At 39.8% G+C, this 23443-nt stretch overlaps 1 protein-coding gene across 1 annotated transcript; it reads left to right on the top strand.

The window, feature by feature from the left end:
• The first annotated feature begins 798 nt into the window (after nt 1-798).
• On the top strand, nt 799-23443 carry ZNF570 (zinc finger protein 570). Its single transcript, XM_017645506.3, has 5 exons — nt 799-1055; nt 1818-1901; nt 9718-9844; nt 10161-10256; nt 19752-23443. Exons 1-5 carry the CDS (start codon nt 996-998, stop codon nt 21107-21109), a joined length of 1725 nt encoding a protein of 574 aa, XP_017500995.2. The 5' UTR covers nt 799-995; the 3' UTR covers nt 21110-23443.

A 23443-nucleotide genomic window follows, 5' to 3' on the forward strand; every position in this document is an offset into this window, starting at 1 on the left:
GTCACACTAACACAATTTTCACACATGATCACAGAAACACAGCATGCCCACCCTAACAGTTTTACATACTCAACGGAAACACAATGACAGAATCAAACGGTCCTGCACCAGCTCGCGAGAGTACAGTCAGGTGACGGAACTTATGGGGAGACAATAAAAAAAAATTTATATATATACTATTGTTCTAAGGGGGTATAGAGTTAAGGACCATGAAGCGCTGGGGAAGAGGTGCCTCTTTGGAGATGTGACATTTGTAGAGAATAAGGGAACTTTAAGATACCTGGCAGAAGAGTCATTGTAGGAGGAGGGGACACATTCACACCCACGACCCCCAAATCATAAATACAACCACACGCACAGGGTAACGGCTCTCCACCTGACTCCACCCCTCTGGTTTTCAAGGTAAACCTCTCCTAGAGAGGGATCGTGCTAGGGCAGGCGGGGCTGGGCAGAAGCATAATGCGCCTGTGCACTCTCCTCCCTGTCCCTCTGCCTCTCCCTCGCTCCTCGGGTTCCTTAGTTCACTTCTAGGAACTAGACTCCCACCAGCTTCGTGCACACACGCTCGGGCGCGCGCTCACACACAGCCCCGCGCTCGGCGGCCGCCGGCGCCTCCGAGCTCTCCGCCCAGGTGGCTGAGGGAGGCGGGCCGAGCACTGGTGCCTGCGCACTTCAGTCCCTGACCGCTAGTGCGGCTCGGCCCAGCCAGCGGGACGGAGCCGGGCTTGGAGCTGAGAAGAATCGGGGCTTCTGGGCTCTTGGGTCGGGCCAGGAGGGGGCCGGTGGGGGGGGAAGGCGGCAGTAGGGGCGGTGTTACGAGTCCAGAGCGGGGAACTTGGCCGCGCTGCGGCTCTTTCTGGTCTGAACTACATTTCCCAGCGGCCACAGCGAGCACCGGGCGGGCGGCCCCTTTGTGTCCTCCGGAGGCCGAGGAGCTTCTCTCGGGGCCCGCGGGGGCTGGGTTCCATCAGACCCGGGGCAGGAGGTGGGCCCGAATGGAGGTTGCCCGAGCCTTTGGGGCGGGGGCCGGATCTTCCCGCAGCTCAGCTCTGCAGGTAGGCAGTGGGCTGAGTGGCCTGTGGGTCACCCGGACGTCGGCTAGCGGGCCCTCCGCCGTGACTGTGTTGGTACCGTACTGTCAGACTGTCCACCGGATTTGCCTGAACACATCGTGCTTGTGTAACTGTGGGTGCGAATGAGTCTACGCTTGGTGCCACAGAGCGTGGGACTGTGAGTGGGCGTGGGAAGGTACTCTCTGTCCCTCTCTGTTCCAGTTCCCTCGGCTTCTTTGCGACGGGTGTGTGAATGAGACCGTCGGTTATGCCCAAGTGTTTGAGGCTTGGGGCTGTGGGAGAGGCTGACGGTGTGAGACTGCTCATACCCGTGGCCACTGACTGTGATGGGTAGTTGGCGCTGTAGTTTTTAACAATATCTGAATATGTGGAGGGACTGAGTGAGACTCTGCCACAATACCTTATAAAGTTAGCCAGATGATGCCTTAGTGCCACCAAGTTTCAGAACCACTGATCTTTTGGAGAGGAGAAAGATTGGAGTCAGGAAGACCTTTATTTGATCTTGGTGCTGTTATTTATTAGGTGTGTATCTTTATGTAAATGAATCTGTGGTTACAGTAAAGAGTTAGGGAGTGATTTAGGCATGGGTTAAATTGTATGTGGACAAACTCCTAGGTCCCCATTATGCTTTCTCTCTTGGAGGGAAGGGTGCAACAGGAGGATAGAGAAGAGGAGAAATTCTAGGCTGGTGATTCTGGATGCTCAAGGAAAGCCTAGTTTCTCGTGTTCTCTTCCCCATCTCAGTCATCTAAGGGCACCGCCATTTCCCACGGGAAGAGCCAGGCGGAGGAAAGAATGGCTGTTGGCCTTCTTAAAGCCACGTACCAGGTGAGTGCGTGTTTTTGCTTTAATGAAATCTTTTCCTGCTTTTCAAAACAAGCGGAAATCAACTTTCCTTCTGTGAAACTTTCCCGGACGGCCAGTCCTGTCACTTCTGGGTAACCGACCTATCAGGTCTACACTCCAGTGGATTCCCATCTTATTCAGGATAAGTGCTGAAGTCTTTGCACTGTCTGCAGGGCCCTGTATTGTATTGTTACCCACCTAGAGTCCTTGAGTTCCTCACACTAGAACAATTAGCTCAGACTCAAAATGTGGCTTGGACAAGGCTTTACTGGGGCTTATGCTTGAACACAAGGGAGATAGCACAAAGGGGAGAATTCTCAGTCTGGCTCTCTGAGGAGGGGTTGGGGAAGACTTAACTAAGTTGCAGCGTGAAAGGGTGACATCTAAGCGTGCAGAGGCAAAGAATTTCAGAAATTTGGACACGCAGGCTCATTTGGCAGAACATGCTTCCTCATACATCATCACGTGTCTTATTAGCATGTTACATCTCTGCTCCTGGGTGTGAGCAGAGATTTTTAGAATCATAATGAGGGGAAGGTCTGTGAAAGGTCACCGCTGGAGTTCATCTTGGTGTAGACTAGTGTGGCCTTGCCTCTAGCATTAGTAGTCATTAGCAGCTGAATTCTTTCTCTAGGTAATCCTGCTTCTGCAATCCTATAATGGCCCAACCTTTTTAATGGAAATAGGAAACACTTTTCTTCAGTTAGGGTGAGGAGCCGGAGCTCAAGTACTTAACTTTGTATAACTTGGATCTGATTTATAGGTCAAGCCCTGCCCTTGCCTATCTCAGTATGGTTCCTGACTGTCTCTCTGTCCTCATCCAACTTGCCCCACCCTGTCTATTACTCACTCAGTTCTAGCCACACTAGCTCTGACAAATAAAAAACTCTAGAGACCAAACGATCTCTGAAATAAAAGGGTTTATTGAGCCTTTACAGATCTAGCCAGATAAGGGCTGAGTCCTGGTGGTGTCTGGCAGCTGTGTCTGGGGAGGTCTCTCCCTGTGCACTAGATAAAACCTCAACCTGGATTGGGGGAGGACTGTAGGAAAGGAAAGAATTCATTAAAGCAAGAGTAGTAGCAAATGGCAGCAGCTGCACAGGCCATACATACAGAGCAAGGAAGAACTGAGGGAGGAAAGGAAAGCTCATTGAACTCCTGCTTGGCATAGGGCAAACTGCTTGCCAACTGCTAAAGCCAGGCTTACCTGGCATCCAGTGTCCGCTTGAATCTGCAGAGCATGGCGACTAAGCCTTTAACAACCCAGGATTTGGGGGAGCCGCAGAGCACTGGATGGAGTGAAATTATGTTCTGAAAACTTGCTAAAGGCAAAGAAAGGAGATTTTCAGGCAGGCTACTAATGAGCACGATCATACAGCTGCAGTCCTGTCCAGGTTACCCATGTGATGGGAACTTGCAAGCCCAAATCACAGATCTCAGGAGCTCTTCCCTACTTCTCTGAAGTAGAACAGAGAGAGTGAAGACTAGTGCTTAAGTCTAGAAAATTAAATGAAATAGCAAAATGACAAAAGCATTTTGTTAGGGTCCGGGCTTCCGAGGCTTCTCCAGAGAACAAACTACACAGGCATAGAGATGTAAATTCAAGCAAAGTCTTTATTCAGCCAGCTAGCTGGGGTCCAAGTGTCAGCCCGATGCAGCGGGTCTCAACAAGGACCCCAAGCACTCAAAGCCAAGGGTTTATATAGCATTTTCAAAACACTTAACTCATAGTAATTTTCCACAGCTGCACATTATTCTTGCAAGACATCCATCCTGGGGTTAGGCAGGAGCAAGATAAGACCACTCCTCAATTGTCAGGGAGGTTCTGCACGATAAGCTTGGTATGTAAGATTAGCTGACCAAGGTTAGCTGACTAAAGGCCACAGCTGCCCACCACCTGGTGTTCATGATTAACTTGTTTTTCAAGGCCTCACCCAGTTCCAGTTTTTCTTTCTAAGTCACATACTCAGAAAATGGCTTCTAGGCCTTTAAGGTGGCTATGCTTATGCTAACCTATTTCTATTCTTACACATTTACCATTGGAGGTGGAGTTTGGAGATTTCTTGTCTTTATCATGGAGATTTCAAAGACAAGTTCAGTTAGCTTATGCAACAAAGTTTATTTGATATAAGACAGTACACACTTAGAAGGGAGTGCGGGCAACCTCAGAGAGGAGGTGTGCTTAAGGACTTAGGATTCTGTCTTTTAAGGCTTTCAAGAATGGGGCAAAAGGTGATGGGGGTGAGGCATAGGCTTGACGTGTGGTCTTATGATGTCTGTCTCCAGTGAGATTCATTATGTCACTGTCCATAGTCTGTCCTCTAGATATTCTGTCAGGTAAACTTAACACAAGGAATTTCTTGATCCAAATTGGGGTTGGGTCACTCAAGGCCTGTATTTTTGTAATAGCAATGGCCTGATTAAACAAGTTCTAAAAAAATTTATCTTCTCCAAGACAGTGATTACCCTCAAGCAGTGGGGACATCATTTAGGACTGCTTGCCCTGCCTTAAGATAGGGTTGGTTATTGTCTAATTACCATAAAATACATTAGGAATATCACCTCCTAACTCCCTGGTTTTTAAAATGGAACCTTAGCCTTAAGATGGAGTCCCTCCTGTTCTTACTATACTATTCATATCTCAGCATTTTTCATTATAGGCAGGAAAAATTAATCATGATGCTTGTCCCATGTCCCTGCCCCACCTCGCTGGGACAGGAAGTTTCCGCTTCACCAGCCGCAAGGCCAGTTAACGGAACCAGCGTGTCTGCCAGACTCAAGAAACAGGGCACATTTATGAAGAGTCTCAAGGAAAAAAAGTTCTTTAAATTACATTGGCTGCAGATAAAGAAGGTGGGCTAATCTGAAGTGGGGAAAGTCTGGGGAGAAGCAGTTAGTCCATAGAGAAGGCTCCTGGATTGGTTGTGGATGGTGGCCAGTTACTGGTCATACACAGGGGTGATGTGGAGATTCTGGGCACCTTCTAGATGATTGTTGAAATGTCTTCATCCAGGCATGTGGAGTTCCTGGTTAGCTACAGCCCGCAGCTATTGACTGATGACCTTCCCTTTTCTCTCTCCCTCATTCTCTGGCCCTTACATTGCCTAATTGAGGACATTTCAGAATTTTTCCTTATTTCCCCCTTTTCATCAAAATATTTCATAGAAATCATTGCTGATGAATGTCTGTTTTGAATTTAAGTATGTTTTAAAATGGCCCTTTTATGTTGAGGGCATTGTCCTACATTGCTAGGAAGGCTCATTCCTAAGAAGTCATGTCCCACGGAGGAGAGAATTTAAGGTAACATTGGATGAAGTGAGATATCCCAGGCCAATTAATGGGCAACAAGAGGGGGAGAGAAAGAGAGAGTCAGATAGACAGACAGACACTATCAGTCAACTCTCATGGGGATCTTCAGTTTTCTTAAAAATGATAAGTTTTTCTGGAAAGGCATAGGTGGCTAACTCAGTCTGCCCAGCAGTCATTTCGGCTCTGGTTTCTAGACTTACATAATTGGGAAGAACAACAAGTATAAAGTTTAATTAAAAGTAGAGCAACAAGTGCACTCATAAATCATGAGCCCTATGTCCTGAGCCATCATTTTACTATCTCCCCTAAATTGGGGTTGGGTCACTCAGGGCCCTTATTTTTGTAATAGTAATAGCCTCAGTAAAGAAGTTCTAAAAAATTTATGATGGTGCTTGGACTTTAGGTTTCTGACAGGAAAGGAAACAGAAGAAATATAGATTAGGGTGATTTTGAATATTTTAGAATATACAAGTCTGGTCCGGGTGGAAGCAATCCATTTGGAGATGCCAGTGGCTTTTCTTCCTAATCAGGTGGAGTTTGAGATCAGAGATGGGAGGGAGTGCTGGACCATTCAGTTGGATTAGCTTTTTTTTAGGTAGGAAACATGGATTCAGGAGTCAAGTCCCTGGAGTTTGGCTTCACAAGAAGTACTTGAAAGAGATCTTTACAGTAGGGTTGTAAAAAACTTTTGTGGAGAAGTCTTTTTCAGTACACAAAATCTGCAGATTGGATTCTGTCAGGTGGAGGTCATTTTCCTTGTTTTTTTAAAATTATTGTTTTGCTAAAGAGTGATTTTTATTAACAGCTTTAATAAGTTCTTGGCAATAAGTAAGGATTTGCTCCTTTTATAACTAAAGAGTAAGGCCACTGGGGAAAGATGCATAAGTCGTTCTGTTACACTTTCAAAAGAGAAAAGCTTATGTTTTCCAAAGGGAGTGTAACTCAGATTCAAAAGGACTGTATGTAAGACTTTTGACCAAGGAATTTTTAAGGCTTTCATAAACTTGGCTAGGTCTTTATAATTCCATTTATACTTTTTACTAATCCAGAGGATTGTGGATGGTATGTTGTGGTATTGGCAAGAAGGCATATACATGCTGGGTAATTTGTCGAGTCAAAAATCCCCTATCACTATGTAGGGAGAAGGAATTCCAGAGGTTGGTATAATTTTCTCTATCAGTATCTTAGCTACAGATGAGATGGTGGCATGGCAAATAGGTAAAGCTTCTACCCATCCAGAAAACATAGAATTACAAGAACTTGCTGATAACCTATACTAAGTAGCAGTAGAATGAAGTCCAACTGCAGGTGTCCAAAGGGAAGAGGTAAAAACAGAATTTGCCAGGGAGCCAGGAAGAGCCAAGTGGCCATCTTGGGTTCCCCCTAGCCCTTTCTATTATCGTTCAGCCACTTTTCATTTATTAGCCCATTTTCATTTCTCTGATTTAGGAGCAGACTGCTACCATGTTTCAAGGACATCAGATAGCAAAAGTCTAGCGACAAAGGCTGTTTTTATTTTGTTTTCTTTTGTTTTTAGTAGAAGCAGAATGGACTTTATTCATATATGCCAGAGTTTTTATAGATTCTATTGTTGTCTTTCCATGAACATCAGCTAGGCCATTTCCCTAATACCTGGGTTCACTTTTTTTTGTGTGAGCCTCCACTTTGATGACAGCAGTTTCTTCTGCCTTCAAGATATATCCAACATCTGACCAATTTTTTCTACCATCGTTGCTTCTGTTCTGGTCTGAACCATCCGCTCTTATCCAGAGTATATGCTGTGCTCTCCTACCTCGTCTCTGTACCTCCACCCTCACTTTCCCTTAGTCTGTTCTCAGCAGATCAGCCGAAGTGATAATGTCACACACGCATGTACTACTGTGTCGTTCCTCTTCACGGCAGGGACAGGAATAATAGAAAGTGTGGACAACTTTTAAATAACTTAGTTGTAAGGGAAAAAGAGAAATGGGTGGTAACTGAAAGAGAAATTGTGGTTGACAAGGTTTTTTAAAGATGGGTATACGTTTGCAGGCTGATGTTAGAGATTCAGTAGAAAATGAAACTTGAAAAGGGGAGGAGGGAATTGCTGGAACACTGTGCTTGAATAGGAGAGAGGAGCTCAGTCTAGAGTACAAGTGGAGGGGGTGCCTTTGCTGGGAAAGTGAGCTGTTCATTTAAGTAATAAACAAGTTACAGCATATGGGCACAGGTGCAGGTAGATATGTAGATGTGAGAGTTTGTGGAAATTCTCCTAGAATAGCTTTGGTTTTTTCAGTGAAACAGAAAGCAAGATCATTAGCCAAGAATAAGGATGGGAAGGAGGTATTAAGATTGAGGAGAGGGGAAATACTGAATGGTCATTTGGGAGAGAGGAGGAATGAATATACTAGAGAAAGGAGAAATGTATCCAGTACATTTTGGCTCACTGGAGGATAGTGATATCGTGAGTTTAAAGTGAGATAAATTAGCACGGTTGGTATGATTTTCTCCAACAGAGTTCATCTGTGCAGGGTACAAAAACAGTATGCTGAGAGATGGTTTTGGTTTAACCAGGGGAATACACTTTAAAGAGAGAGGAACAGGAAAGTTGAGAGTGTATGCATGGGGGTGATTTTAACAGACAGTTGTGCTAGAAGAGAGGGTATGTGGGTATGAGGAACAGTGAAAAGGTAGTAAGATCAATGATTTGAGGTTCCAGTGGGGTCAAAGTTACCCTAATTGGGGTGCCAGAGGCCAAAGTTGGAATATAGGAGGTGAAAATCCAAGTGGGAGAGTTGGTATTATGGAGGGTTTGGTACTAAATAGTAATGACAAGGTCTGGGGCATGACCATGACTTAATGGTATAAGTGTGGAGGACAGGATTATTGGAGGAGAGGGAACAGAGAACTGAGAGGCCAGGTTGTTGGGAGGATTATTTATATGGATATTGAAATGACCAAAAATTATGTATGATAAGAGTACATAAGAGTGTCAACGAGCCAGGTGCTGGAGTGTTCAAAGAAAGACAAGAGAATTGGTATCTGGAACAAGGAGGGATGGTGACTGATATAGTCTGATTTTATGAGATTTAAAGCTAGGTGTCTTTTAGGGAGGAGAAGGAGATAATGGTTTGGAAACAAGTTTAAGGAGCAAAGAGGTTACCAGGCTCACCTCCAGGTGCTGTGATACATGGGATGTGGGAAATAAGAGTCACTGTGTGACAGGTTTTAGGGGAACTATCCTCTCAGCTGGAAGTCATTTTTCTTTAAGTGCAATAAGGTGAAGGGAACTGTTGACTTCAGCCTGGGTTTGATTATAATATGAATGGTTTTGAAACCAGGTATTTGATTAGAGGTCAAATATTTTAAGTGGTCATTTGTTAGAAGTCAAATATTTAAGGTTAGAATTGAAACTCCTTATATTGACATTGTAATTAGCTCAGTCAGTGGAAAAATGTGTATGTCATGTATATAAATATTCATACATTTATTATATACATTTATATATGCTAAGAGAAACATTTTTGGAAGCATATGCCATGCAAACTCAACTGTTAACAGGAACATTTCTGCAACATATGAGGGGTGTTATTGCTAGGTGGCAGAGGTGAAGAAATTCACAAACTACTTCATATAATGAAATAAGAAAAAAAGTTACTGAGTGTTGAAAAACCCTTCAAGAATTTTTATTCTATAGAGTTTCTCTTAACTATGACAGAAATTGTATCAAATACCCAGTAAATAATTTTTTCTTGCCAGGACAGATTCACCTCTATTTTTGTAAAAAGAAAATATACATATATATATGTATATACACATACACATGTATATATACACATACACATATGTGTATATACACATACATACACATAAACACAAACATGTATATTTCCATCAGCAGGTGGTCACATTATACAAAACTAGAACCCAGCTGAATCACAGCTTAACTCCCAACTTGTTAAGAACTTTGCCCAGCCCCTATAGGCAAAAGCAGTATTATGAGTGGAACACCTATTTCTCTACACAAAATTTTAAGTGCTGGATTAAAGTATTTGAATTTTAATGGAATTAATTATTTGCTCTTCTTGGTCTAGTACAATTTTCAGAGCTATAGCAATTTTTGTTCTCACTTTTGATCCTTTTATAGCTTCTTGAACTTTCCAGACCACTCCTCCATTAATTCAGTTTATTCAGCAAATATCTGAATGCCTTGTGTGTGCCAGATGCTGTTCTGTAAACTGGGGATATAGTAATGACCAAAATGAAAACATACTTTGGTGGAGGTGGGGGACAGACAATAAATAACAAAATAATTAAGTGCCATGGGGAACAATGAAACAGGGTTAATGGAAGAGCATTGTTATTTTTATACAGAATGATTTGAATAGTACAAAAACCTTGACTCGAGGATGTAATATCTGGGAGAGCCCAGTATGCCTGGGGCAGAATGAACCAGGGGAGTATGATAAGAGATGAGGTTATCTCACCTTATTTATTTATTTCATTTTAGGAGTTGGTGACCTTCACAGATGTGTCTGTAGACTTCTCCCGAGAGGAGTGGGATTGTCTAAATTCTTCTCAGAGACATCTGTATAGTAGTGTGATGTTGGAGAACTACAGGCTCTTGGTGTCACTGGGTAAGAATATTGTGCAAAATAGCTTCTGGTCACAGGGGACTCTTTGCCACTACCACTGTGAATTTTTGCGTAGCAACTGCACTGCTTGGCTGAGTGTCTGCTGCCTGTGCCAAACTAACAATATCTGTGGAGTTGGCAGTGAACGGGTCTGTTAATGTAATGGAAGCTTCTGCTTTCCTATCCTTTGAATACTTGTCATTTATACATTTTTCTCTGGCTGACTTTAAGCTTCCTCTTTCTTGGTGATTAAAAGATTGGATGTACATTCTAGAATATCCACAGCATGCCCAAATTCTGTTTCCTTTCATATATGCAGGACTTTGCTTTTCCAAGCCAAGTGTGATATTATTGTTGGAACAAGGAAAAGAGCCCTGGATGGTGAGGAGAGAGCTGGCAAAAGGCTTGTGCCCAGGTGAGTGAAGAGGAAACAGACAACCTTTGCAGCTCCACCCAAAGCTATCACCTCTTCTGCATTCTTTCTTTGTTAGCATATTCTTCTCAAATGTTCTAGGTCTGAGTAGAAACTTGGGACTTTCAGTGTTCTCCCAAATTTGTTATTCTTAATTGTTTCTCCTTTCACAATTCGAATCTCCTTTCTAATGACTCATTTATCTATTCTCTGAGTCCAATTTCTTCTGAGTTTCATAAGCCACTTCTAGTCTTTAAATAACTTTTTCCTAATCTGATAAATTTTTGAGCTCTACAGATAGCTGTAACTGAAGTATAGTCTCAGATTTTGACACTTACATGCAGTAAATTTCAGGCGAGTTATTTAACCTTTTTGTGCTTTTGTTTTGTCATCTATAAAATGGGATAATAGTTTTAAACTGCTTTGAACAGTTCCTGTCTCATATTATGAACTCAAAAGCTGTTTGCTGCTTTTATTATAATAGTAGTATACCTCCAAATGCAGCGCTTTTCTCCTAATATTCAGTTCATACATTCCTTCATTCTTTTAATGGACATTTATTGAATTTGTACTTTAACACAGGGTACTTGCATGACGCTAGGGTGTTATTCATTTATATAAATAATCAATGGGCTAGTAGCAGAGGTACAATACAAAAGGCATATATGAAAAGAAAGTTGACATAAAGGAAGCTCAGAGAAAGGTGAGAGGCCAGGGACTCTGGGTAACTGGGAAGATGATGGTCTTTAACAAAAATACAAGTAAGAAGCTAGAAAATATTTGGAGAAGAGGACATTAAGAGGCTTTGTGATATAGAAAGGATTTTCAGATTGACATAGGAAACATAAAGGTACAATGGAGGAGTAAAGTTCCAAAGAAAATTAGGGTCATTGTAAACATCTCTGTCAATACCACTCCCTAACGCACCTCCCACCTGCTACCTCTGCCCAATGTTTTACTCCTTCCTCCCTTCCTTCCTTCCTCTTTCTCCAATTAAATCCAATTAAAAAATGGGCAGAGGAGCTGAACAGTTCTCCAAAGAAGAAATTCAGATGGCCAACAGACACATGAAAAGATGCTCCACATCGCTTGTCATCAGAGAAATGCAAATTAAAACCACAATGAGATATCACCTCACGCCAGTAAGGATCGCCATCATCGAAAATACGAACAACAACAAATGTTGGCGGGGTTGTGGAGAAAGGGGAACCCTCCTACACTGCTGGTAGGAATGTAAATTAGTACAACCATTGTGGAAAGCAGTATGGAGGTTCCTCAAAATGCTCAAAATAGAAATACCTTTTGACCCAGAAATTCCATTCCTCGGAATTTACCCTAAGAATGCAGCAGTCCAGTTTGAAAAAGACAGATGCACCCCTATGTTTATCACTGCACTATTTCTTTCTAGTTTTATACCTATTTGATCTGAGAAGTTGGTTTGTAGAATTTCAATCTTTTTGAATTTACTGAGGCTCTTTATGTGGTCTATTCTGGAATATGTTCCGTGTGCACTTGAGAAGAAAGTTTATCCTGCTGCTTTTGGGTGTAGAGTTCTGTAGATGTCTATTAGGTCCATCTGTTCTAGTGTGGTGTTCAGTGCCTCTGTGTCCTTATTTTCTCTCTGGCTGATCTCTCCTTTGGAATGAGTGGTGTGTTGAAGTCGCCTAAAATGAAGGCATTGCATTCTATTTCCTCCTTTAGTTCTGTTAGTATTTGTTTCACGTATGTAGGTGTTGGGTGCATAGATATTTATAATGGTTATATCCTCTTGTTGGACTGACCCCTTTATCATTATGTAATGTCCTTATTTATCTCTTGTCACTTTCTTTGTTCTGAAGTCTATTTTGTCTGATACAAGTACTGCAATACTGCTTTTTTCTCTCTATTGTTTTCATGAAATATCTTTTTCCAGTCTTCTCTTTTAGTCTGTGTATGTCTTTGGGTTTGAGGTGAATCTCTTGTAAGCAGCATATAGATGGGTCTTGCTTTTTTATCCATTCTGTTACTGTGTGTCTTTTGATTGGTGCATTCAGGCCATTTGCATTTAGGGTGATTATCGATAGATATGTACTTATTGCCATTGCAGGCTTTGGATTCGTGGTTACCAAAGGTTCAAGGTTAGCTTCTTTACTATCTAACCATCTAACTTAACTCTCTTATTAAGCTATGATAAACACAGTCCGATGATTCTTTATTTCTCTCGCTTCTTATTCTTCCTCCTCTATTCTTTGTATGTTAGATATTTTATTCTATACTCTTTTGTGTTTCCTTTGACTGCTTTTTGGAAGCTTCTGCTTTCCTATCCTTTGAATACTTGTCGTTTATACATTTTTTTTTTGGATAGTTGATTTTATTTTTTGATGTTAGGTAGTATTTGGTTGGTCTGCTTTCTTTGCTGTGATTCTATTTTCTCTGATGACATCTATTTAGCCTTAGGAGTGCTTCTATCTAGAGTAGTCCCTTTAAAATTCCTGTAGTGGTGGTTCTTGGGAGGCAAATTCCCTCAACTTTTGTTTCTCTGGAAATTGTTTAATATCTCCTTCAAATTTAAATGATGATCGTGCTGGATACAAGTATTCTTGGTTCAAGGCCCTTCTGTTTCATTGCATTAAATATATCATGCCATTCTCTTCTGGCCTGTAAGGTTTCTGTTGAGAAGTCTGATGATAGCCTGATGGGTTCTCCTTTGTAGGTGACCTTTTTTCTCTCTCTGGCTGACTTTAATACTCTCTCCTTGTCTTTGATCTTTGCCATTTTAATTATTATATTTCTTGGTGTTGTCCTCCTTGGGTCCCTTGTGTTGGGAGATCTGTGGGCTTCCATGGTCTGAGAGACTATTTCCTTCCCCAGCTTGAGGAAGTTTTCAGCAATTATTCAAAGACACTTGCTATCCTTTTTTCTCTCTCTTCTTCCGGTACCCCTGTAATGCAAATATTGTTCCATTTGGATTGGTCACACATTTCTCTTCATATTCTTTCGTTTCTAGAGATTTTTTATCTCTCTCTGCCTCAGCTTCTATGTATTCCTGTTCTCTGATTTCTATTCCATGAACAGTCTCTTGCACTTTGTTGCGTGTGCTCTTCAGACCTTCTACAGATTTTTTTATTTCTGTTATGTTCCTCCGGACTTTATCCCTTAGCTCTTGCATAATTCTCTGCAGGTCCATCAGTATGGTTATGACTTTTATTTTGAATTCTTTTTCAGGAAGATTGGTTATATCTATGTCAACAGGCCCTCTCTCTTGGGTTGTCTGAGTGATTTTTGATTAGACCAGATTCTTCTGCCTTTTCATGGTGATAGAAGTGGTCGCAGGCAGGTGGCGTGTGTGTCAGCTGGGAGAACAAAGTCCCTTCCTGCTTGTTGGTTGCATTGCCCTTCTCTGCTGCCTTTGCCATCTACCCGCACACCAAAAGAAGTCTCTGGGATAATCTCCTCAGCTGCCATGGGCCAGGTGGCCCTCGGGATAGCCTAGCACTCTGCAGGGTGTTGCAGCCATGCCGGGTGTGTACTCCTGTAAACTGCGCCACTTTGTGCCTTCCAGACCTTGCTCCAGCTTCCGCTGTCTGGGCTGTTTATCCGCACACTGGGTGCAGTCTCTGGGTTAGTTTCCTGAGCTGCTGTGGGCAGTGCGGCCCTTGGGATAGTCTAGCGCACTGCAGGGGATCACAGCCTGCTGTGTGTGTGCTCCTGCGAGAACAGCGCCCCTTTGTGCCTTCCGGAACTTGCTCTGGCTTCTGCTGTCTGTCTCGGTTAGCTGCACGCTGGGAGAAGACTCTGTGGTTGCTGTGGGCAGGGTTCTTCTATGGCTGCTTTGCAGCTGTGGCGGGTCAGCTGGTTTGCTTGCAGTGCTGGCTGGGGGTAATGAACAGCAGTCTGCTTAATGCCATGAGGGTCTTCGGGTCTGCATTAACCCCCAGAGGTTTAGGGAGCCTGAAGTTTCTCAAGATTCCCAGCCTGCTGGGCTGAGTATGCTGGGACGATTCTGCCCAGCTGTTGAACCCTTGTCCCTTTAAGACTTTAAAAAAGTGCCCGCTTTTCTTTTGTCCTAGGGGAGCTGCTGTGGGGACCCACTTGCATTCTCCATCTTGGATTTTACTTTGCCATGTCTCTAATATCAAGTACACCATGTGATGTGTGTCTGTGCTCCCGGATCAGATTACTAGGGCTTGTTATTTAGCAGACCTGTGCTTCCACTCCCTCCCCACTCTGATTCTTTTCTTCCTGCCAGTGAGCTAGGTCCCCCTGGGTCACGGCTTTGTATCTTATCCTTTTTGTGAGATGCTGAGTTCTCGCATATGTAGATGTAGCCTGGCTGTTGTACTTTATCTTCTGGTCTCTCTTTTAGGAATAGTTGTATTTGTTGTATTTTCAAAAATATATATGGTTTTCTTTTGTTGCTTATTCTTGTGGTTTTATAACCAAGAAGTAATCACCAAGTACACTGTCATAAAGAATTTTCCCTATGTTTGCTTCTAAGAGTATTTTAGTGTTGGGTCTTACATTTAGTTTATTTTAGTTTTAGGTCTTACATTGATCACTTTGGGGTTAATTTTTGTATATGAGGTAAAGTAAATATCCAACTTAATTGTTTTGCACGTGGGTATGCAGTTTTCCCAGCACAATTTGTTGAAAAGCCTGTCCTTTCCCCAGTGAATGGTCTTGACATCGTTGTCAAAAATCATTTGGTCATATATATGAGAATTTATTTATGGGCTCTCTGTGTTCTATTCCTTTGGTCTACAAGTCTATCCTTATGCCAGTGCCACACTATTTTGATTATTGTAGCTTTGTGGAAAGTTTTGAAATTGAAAGTTTGATACCTCCAGCTTTGCTCTTCCTTTTCAAGGTTGTTTGGCTTTTTAAGGTCCAGTGAGGTTTCATATGAATTGATTTTTCTTTCACATTGGGATTTTGATGAGAATTGCATTGAATCTGTACATAACTTCAGGTAATGAGGACATCTTAACAGTATTCAGTCTTCTAATCCAGGAACATAGGGTGTCTCCATTTATTTATGTCTCCTTAAATTTCTTTCAGCAATGTTTTGTAGTGTTCATTGTGTTTCACATTTTTGGTTAATTCCTAAGTATTTTATTCTTTTTGATGCTATTGTAAATGGAATCATTTTGTTAATTCCCTTTTCATATTGTTCCTTGTTTGTGTATAGAAATGCTGCTGATTTGTATGTGTTGGCTTTATATCGTGCTACTTTCCTGAATTTGTTTATTAGTTCTACAGGTTGTGTGTGTGTGTATGTGTGTGTGTGTGTGTGGCATCTTTAGGGTTTCTACATATAAGATCATGTCATCTACAGAGATAATTTTACTTCTTTCTAATCAGGATGTTTTTTATTTGTTTTCTATTCTTGCATAGCTGTTCTGGCTAGAACATCTAGTACTATATTGACTAGAAGTGGTGAAAGTGGGCATCTTCATCTTTTTCCTAATCTTACAGGAAAGTTTTCAGTCTTACTGTTGAATATAATGTTAGCTGTGGGCTTTTCATATATGGCTTTTAATTACATTGAAATTCTTCCCTTGTGTTCTGCTTTGTTGAGTGTTTTAATCATGAAACGGTGTTGAATTTTGTCAGATTCTTTTTCTGCATCAGTTGAAATGATTGTGGAGGTTTTTTTCTTCATAGCATATTACATTGGTTTTTTTTGTTGAACCGTCCTTACAGTCCAGGAATAAATTTCATTTGTTCATGGTATATAGTCCTTATAATATGCTGTTGAATTGAGTTTGCTAGTATTTTGTTGAGGATTTTTACATATATATTCATAAGGGATATTGGTCTATAGTTTTCATGTAGTGTCTTAATCTGGCATTGGTGTCAGGGTAATGCTGACATCGTAGAATGAGTTTGCAAGTCTTTTCCCTTCAATTTTTTGGAAGGGTCTGAAGAGGATTGGTGTTAATTCTGTAAGTGTGTGTGATAGAATTCACCAGTGATACTATCTGGCCCTAGGTTTTTCTTTGTTGGATCCGTTGCCTTACTAGCTTTGGGACTTCAGATTTTCTATTTCTTTATGTTTTAGTCTTCATATGTTGTATTTCTTAGTTTGTCATTTTATCTAGTTGGACAAATTTGGCATATAGGTGTTCTATTGGTAGTCTCATAATCCTTTTTATTTATGTAAAATTGGTACTAATGATCCCACTTTCATTTCTGATTTTAGTTATTTGAGTCTTTTTCTCTTAGTAAAGGTTTCTAACTAAAGGTTTGTCAGTTTTGTTCATCTTTTTGAAGAAAAACTCTTGATTTTTAAAATTATATTCTGTTATTTTTGTATTCTCTGGTTTGTCTTTTCTTTCATCTTTTAGCTTTAGTTTTAGTTTGCTTTTACTAGTTTAAGGTGAAAGTTAGGTTGTTGATTTGACAGCTGTCTCTTTTAATCATTTGTGTTCAAATTTCCCTTTTAGCACTGGTTTTGGTGCATCTCAAATATTTTGGTATGTTGTGTTTTTATTCTCATTTTTCTAAAGATTATTTTACCTTACCTTGTGATTTCTTTTTTGACCTATTGGTTAAGTGTGTGTTGTGTAATTTCTACATATCTAATTTTCCAGATAACATTTTGCTGTTGACTTTTAGCTTCATTGCATTATGAATAGAAGAGACAATTTGTATGATTTCAGTCTTTTAAAATTGATTAATACTTGTTTATGGGCTAACATACAGTCTATCTAGGTATGTGTTTATTTTAATGATGAATTTTAGGATTAAAAAAAAAAATTGCAGTGAGACTCTCAAACTGCAAAATTGACAGAATGGTGCTCCACAAGACTACTTACTCATTTCAGACACCAGGTGCAAATTTGGGGGTCCTCAGGGCCATCATCATTTCTGCCCAGCTGGTTACAAACTTGGGGGTGCCTACATGCACCCCTCAGAATTGATAATTCACTAGAATGAGTCACAGAACTCAGGAAAGAGCTATATTATGAATACAGTTTTATTTTAATAAAGGACACAAATCAGAACAAGCCAAAAGGAAAGGCAGCAAGGGTGAGATTTGGGAAGGCTGCAAACATGAACCTTCTGTTGTCTTCAGAGGCCCTTTTAGGCATTTCAGTTTTCAAAAGAATATTGCCAATGTGGGAAGGTCTCTTGAGCTTCAGTTGTCCAGAGGTTTTGCTTTTTGTTTCATTACGTAGGCATGATTGAGCAAATTATTGCCCAGTGTAGGTTAACTTCCACCCATTTTTCCCCTTCCAAAAGTCAGGCTGATATCCTGGTGGCTCAAAGCTCCAACCCTCTAATCACATGGTTGGTTTTTCAGGCATGACTAGCTTCCATCCTGATTCATCTCAGCAAAAACTATTGAGGGGTGTATCATGAGTCACCTTATTAGTAAAAGCTATGAGTTGTCCAAGAGGCTCAACATGAATAACAAAGACACTCTTCTGGGAGTTTAGAGGTTTTAAAGGCTACCTCCTGGGAACTAGTGGCAAAGACCTGCCAAATTATTTATTATACAATTCTTATAAAAAAAATCACAGTGGGGCTCTGTAATTGAACGGAATAACAGTTAAATTTCATGAAAATTCATGGCTCTATGCTGTTGATTCTTCATATACAAAAGAAAAGTCTGCATCTTCTCCCTTCATTCAGAAAATTTTGGGGAGGGTCTCACTAGAATTGTAAAGCTTTTGCTCATTTCTTGTACTTTTATTTCTAGGTATTTTCCCTCTTTGTTGTTAATGTTAAATGTGTCTTCTGAGGTTATTTTCTGTATGCTTTCTTCTATTGCTTTTTAAAATGGATTCTAAAATTATGAATACGTTCTTATTTGAAAAAATAAAGTATAAAGTATTATAGCAATCTCTCCCATAACTTCTGAATTCTATCATGCATCTTTTATTTAGTGATTCATTTGTGTGTTTTGTAAGTCGCAACATATACATAATTCTTTTTAATGTTACTATTATTAGCTCTTATTTTTGTGACATTTTTTGACTAATATTCCAACTCCTATGTGTGTTATTTTAATGTACTTTATTCTTTTTCAGTGTGTTGTTGAACAAGTTGATTTTTATATCTTTAATGTCATATGGCATTAATGTTCAGTCCTGCTTTTCTTTTTATTTACACTCATTACTTCTTAACTCCTTTGCTTCTCTTTTCCCAAATATCTTAGTGTTGGAATGCTGTAGGGTTCATTCCTTGCTCCTTTCCTCTTCTCTTTATCTATATTCATTCTCTTAATACAGTCTCTTTAAATACCATCACATGTTGGCAACTCCCAATTTAAGATCTCTAGTGCAGCACCTCTATTTTAAACTCAGTCTCATTTGTCCATCTGCCTTCACAGCATTTTCATTTCAAAGTCTAAAAGACACCTCAAGCCTATTATGTTCAAAACTGAACTTCAGGTCTTCCATACCTCACCACATAAATTTGCTGAACACAAGGCCTTGCCTATCACTGTTGATAGCTGTTCCATCTTTCCGTTGCTCAGACCGTAAACTTTGAAGGCATGTTTGTCTTATCATTTTCTGTTAGATTCCATATTCAATCTGTTAGGATAACCTTTTGGCTTTTCCTAAAAATCTGACTGCCTCTCTATACCTCCATTCATATCTCTCAGGTTTGAATCATCATTTCACCTGGATTACTACAGTAATAAGTCCCCTTGCTTCTCCCCTTTCACCTCCCCTCCCCATGTTTTCATTAAACTATAACTAGATAATCATTCCTCTACTCAAAACTGTTTAGTGGCTATCCCACTCACAGTAAAAGCCAAATCCTTAGGAGGCCTCTGAAGGTTATTCTTTTATCCTTTATCTCCTGAATTCATGTTGCTACTACTCCTCTCCAGCCACACTGGCCTTCTTGCTATACCTCAAATATATCAAACATATGCTTCTAGTTCTATACTGTTTTTTCTGCTCTTTCTCCAAATATCTAGTAAGGCAACTTACTCACTTCTTTCAAATCTTTGCTTAAATGTTAACTTATTAATGACTTCACCAATAACCTTGGTCTCTTTTGCCCTGCTTTTTTTTCTGTAGCACTAATTAGTTTATAATATACAATAAATTTACTTATTTAGTGTTTATTTCCTGCCCCCCCAAGAATATAAGGTCCATGAAGGTAAGGATGTTTTTTGTTTCCTGTGGTATCAGAAACATCAAAAACAGTAGCTGGCATTGAGTTCAATGAATGTTCTTGAAAGAAGCAGCTGTGGAGGTTATTTCAGTGCCTGTAGCATTCATACATAAATACATTTATAAGCAAGTCCAACCACCTTCATAATTCCTTCTTGACCTGAGATTTACCTTAATGATTTTCTAATAATACTAACCATGCCTCTTCAAGTTTCTGTGTCACCTATTTTCAGTTTCTTTTCTTGCATACTTCAGAACTATGAAAGCCAGTGTTCTTATGGGTTTTGTTTACAATTAAATTCACATAATTTAATTTATGAATGTGCTTTCATAAATACACCTTCTAGTACATAATAGAGGAGACATTTTTTCTTATTTTTTTTAGGCTGGAAATCTATGGATGAGACTGGAGAATTAACCCCAAAGGAGGACATTTATGAAGCACAGTCATCTCAGAAGATAATAGAAAAACTTAGAAGCTGTGATCTTGAGTACTCTAGTTTGAGAGACGAATGGAAATATGAGGCCCATTTTGAGAGGCAACTAGTGACTCAGAAGGCATGTTTCAAAGAAGAGACAATCACTCATGGGGAAGCCCCTGTTGATAAAAGAGGACAACAGTATAACAAATCTTGGGGAAGTTTCCATCTGAACACACTGCTTCATGCACAGCAGATAATCACCAAAGAGGAGAAAGTACATAAACATGACCTACATAAGAAGAGCTTCAAAAAAAATTTAGTGGCCATTGAGCCCAAAAGTATCTATACAGAGAAGAAACTTTTAAAATGTAATGACTGCGAAAAAGTCTTCAGCCAGAGCTCATCTCTTACTCTTCATCAAAGAATTCATACTGGAGAGAAGCCTTATAAATGTGTAGAATGTGGGAAAGCCTTCAGCCAGAGATCAAATCTTGTTCAACATCAGAGGATTCATACTGGAGAGAAACCCTATGAATGTAAGGAATGTAGGAAAGCTTTCAGTCAGAATGCACATCTAATTCAACATCTGAGAGTTCATACTGGAGAAAAACCTTATGAATGCAAGGTATGTAGGAAAGCCTTCAGCCAGTTTGCCTACCTTGCTCAGCATCAGAGAGTTCATACTGGAGAGAAACCCTATGAGTGTATTGAATGTGGGAAATCATTTAGCAATAGATCATCCATTGCTCAACACCAGAGAGTTCATACTGGTGAGAAACCTTATGAATGTAGTGTCTGTGGGAAAGCATTTAGCCTTCGTGCATACCTTACTGTACATCAGAGGATACATACTGGAGAGAGACCCTATGAATGTAAGGAATGTGGGAAGGCCTTCAGCCAGAATTCACACCTTGCTCAACATCAGAGAATACATACTGGAGAAAAACCTTATAAATGTCAGGAATGTAGGAAAGCATTCAGCCAGATTGCTTACCTTGCTCAACATCAAAGAGTTCATACTGGAGAAAAGCCCTATGAATGTATTAAATGTGGGAAGGCTTTTAGCAATGATTCATCCCTTACTCAACATCAGAGAGTTCATACTGGAGAGAAACCATATGAATGTAATGTTTGTGGAAAGGCTTTTAGTTACTGTGGATCCCTTGCCCAACATCAGCGAATTCATACTGGAGAGAGACCATATGAATGTAAAGAATGCAAGAAAACTTTCAGGCAGCATGCACACCTTGCTCATCATCAGAGAATTCATCTTGGGGAGTCACTCTCACCACCCAATCCAGTCAATCACCAAGTCCTGTAAACCCTGTCTCATAAATATTCCCAGAATTCCTACTTTTTCTGCATCTCTAATGTTACCCTAGTAAAAGATTCATCTCACCTGGATCAATCAAGCACTGCTGTAAGATTTCCAACAGGTCTTCCAGCATCAACTGTTGGTACCCTTAAATTAATTTCCCATCATGCACCCAAATTCATCTTTCTGAAATAGAGAATATGCACATCACTGCCTCCAGTTAACTTTTTTTGGGTTTTTGTATTGTTCTTAGTTTTGCTAACATCTACAGTCTTTAAAACTGTCTATGAGGTGCTTCATTATTTGGTTCTTATATACCTTTCAGCCTTATTTTATTCCAGTCTCCCACTTTGGATACTAGGTATTTCCTTGGAGCTTAGATTCTGGAAAATCATAGTTCTACAACTACGGTGGCATTATGTGACTGAGTGAGTACTTTGCTTGATTCATCTAAACCTCAGGGTTTTCTTTAATTCTTAACATAGGGATAATAAAGGATACTATATTGTAGAAATGTGTATATTAAATGAAAGTCTTGTAGAATGAGCATATTAAGAAATTTGCATGTAAAGTACTTTACATAGTGCATCAGAAATAGCTGATATTCAATAAATTGTTATAGCTAAAATGCACTGAGTGTTATGCACCAGGCACTGTTTTACAAACACAAAAAAATAACCCTCACAACTGAAGCAGGATTCCTTAAAATCCTGGGCAAAGTAAAACATCCTTGGGAAGCAAACGATCAGAATTGGGAAGACCTACGAATTTTAGAATATAAGTGGGAGACTGTAGGTGAGGAATCAATATAGACACAGGTAGTAGAACTGTGATATTTAAAACCAGTTTTAAGGAGTTTCTAAAGAGAATTCAATGAATCAATTAAAAGAAATGAGTCACTAAGAAGAATACACAACTTATATTTAGATATAGAAAAGAATAAAGAGTCACAACTCCAAAAAAATATAGACGTTCATGCTGTCCCATAAAACACCAATCTCAAGTAATTGTATAGGTGAATCTAGATAATTTTAATAGCATTTAAACTTTTCCACACCGTAGAAAAATCATGGGGTTTGTAAAGTTTTTATCCAGTGGGTAAAATTGAAAGTCAAAGGGGTTGAAGGGAGAAAAACTACAGACATATGCACACATGTATTTATATACATATTTATTTCCTCATTCAGTGAATATTGAGTAGCTCCTATTGACCAGACACTGTTTTGGACACGACACAACAGTGATCAATACAAAGACTGTCCCCATGGAGTTAGTTAATGAGATAGGTAATAACATATAAAAAAGTAGATGTTCTAGATCCAGAAAACAACTAATAAAATATTTAGTAGTATATAGTCTAGGCTGAAGAGACTCAGTATTCAGTTACTACTAATTCATGGATTCAATGCAGTTAAACCCAAAATTATTTATTAGACCTTTTTGCCCTTTCACAACTTTGTTCTGAAATTCATGTGAACTGTGAACTTTTAAGAACAGCAAGAAAACGAATCTGATCCATTTGTAGGAATTTTGCATGTAATTCATACCAGTAAAGGATGGACTTGGGGGTGTTAGAATAATTGGCTATATACATTACTGTAGTAAAGGAAATGTAAATGAAACCATAATGAAGTATATCAATCACATTTTTGTAAGAGTATCACAGTGCCAATTAGTGGGAAGATGTAAAGCAATAGGAATGTTCATACAGTGCTACTGGAAGTAGTATTTAGGATAATTAAACAATATCTAGTGAAGTTGAAGGTGTGGATATACTCTATGACCCAGCAGTTCCACACTTAATACCTCTATAGAGTCTCATGTATTCAGGGAACTGTATATGAAGGGTCCATTTCAGCATTGTGTGATTGCAAAGTTTAAGATAATCAAAAAAACCAGGGTGAATATAAGTTAGAACCTAAGTTAAAATGAATGAAGTCAAGATACTTCTATCAACATGGATATATCTCAAAAAACAGTATTAATGAAACTGAACTAGTGAGTAGTTTGTATAATATGGTACCACTCATATAAATTCTGAAAACATGCAAATCAATGCTAGGTATATTTTCCAAAGCCAAATACAATATGGAAATAGTATAATAACACTCATGGAAATAATCAAATTCAGAACAGTGGTGACCTCTGGGGATGAAAAAATGAGATTGAGAAAGGATGCAAAGGGAGATACCTTTTAATCACTTCTTTAATCACTTAAACAATTATGGCCAATTCTTAAAAACTTAAACTGGTTGTGGGCTTATAGGTAAGGTTCTTATTCTCTGTTTCCTTCTGTATATTTAAATTTTCATGGTGAAAAAAATAAACATTTAGATAATG

Source organism: Manis javanica, chromosome 17 (genome assembly GCF_040802235.1).
Source record: "Manis javanica isolate MJ-LG chromosome 17, MJ_LKY, whole genome shotgun sequence".
Lineage (NCBI taxonomy): Eukaryota > Metazoa > Chordata > Mammalia > Pholidota > Manidae > Manis > Manis javanica.

Excerpts from the sequence above, each read along its gene's own strand:
- ZNF570 (XM_017645506.3), top strand. The coding sequence starts at position 996 with ATGGAGGTTGCCCGAGCCTTTGGGGCGGGGGCCGGATCTTCCCGCAGC. Across the intron at positions 1,056-1,817 it reads CCCGCAGCTCAGCTCTGCAG|TCATCTAAGGGCACCGCCAT; the intron begins GTAGGCAGTGGG and ends TCCCCATCTCAG. Across the intron at positions 1,902-9,717 it reads TTCTTAAAGCCACGTACCAG|GAGTTGGTGACCTTCACAGA; the intron begins GTGAGTGCGTGT and ends ATTTCATTTTAG.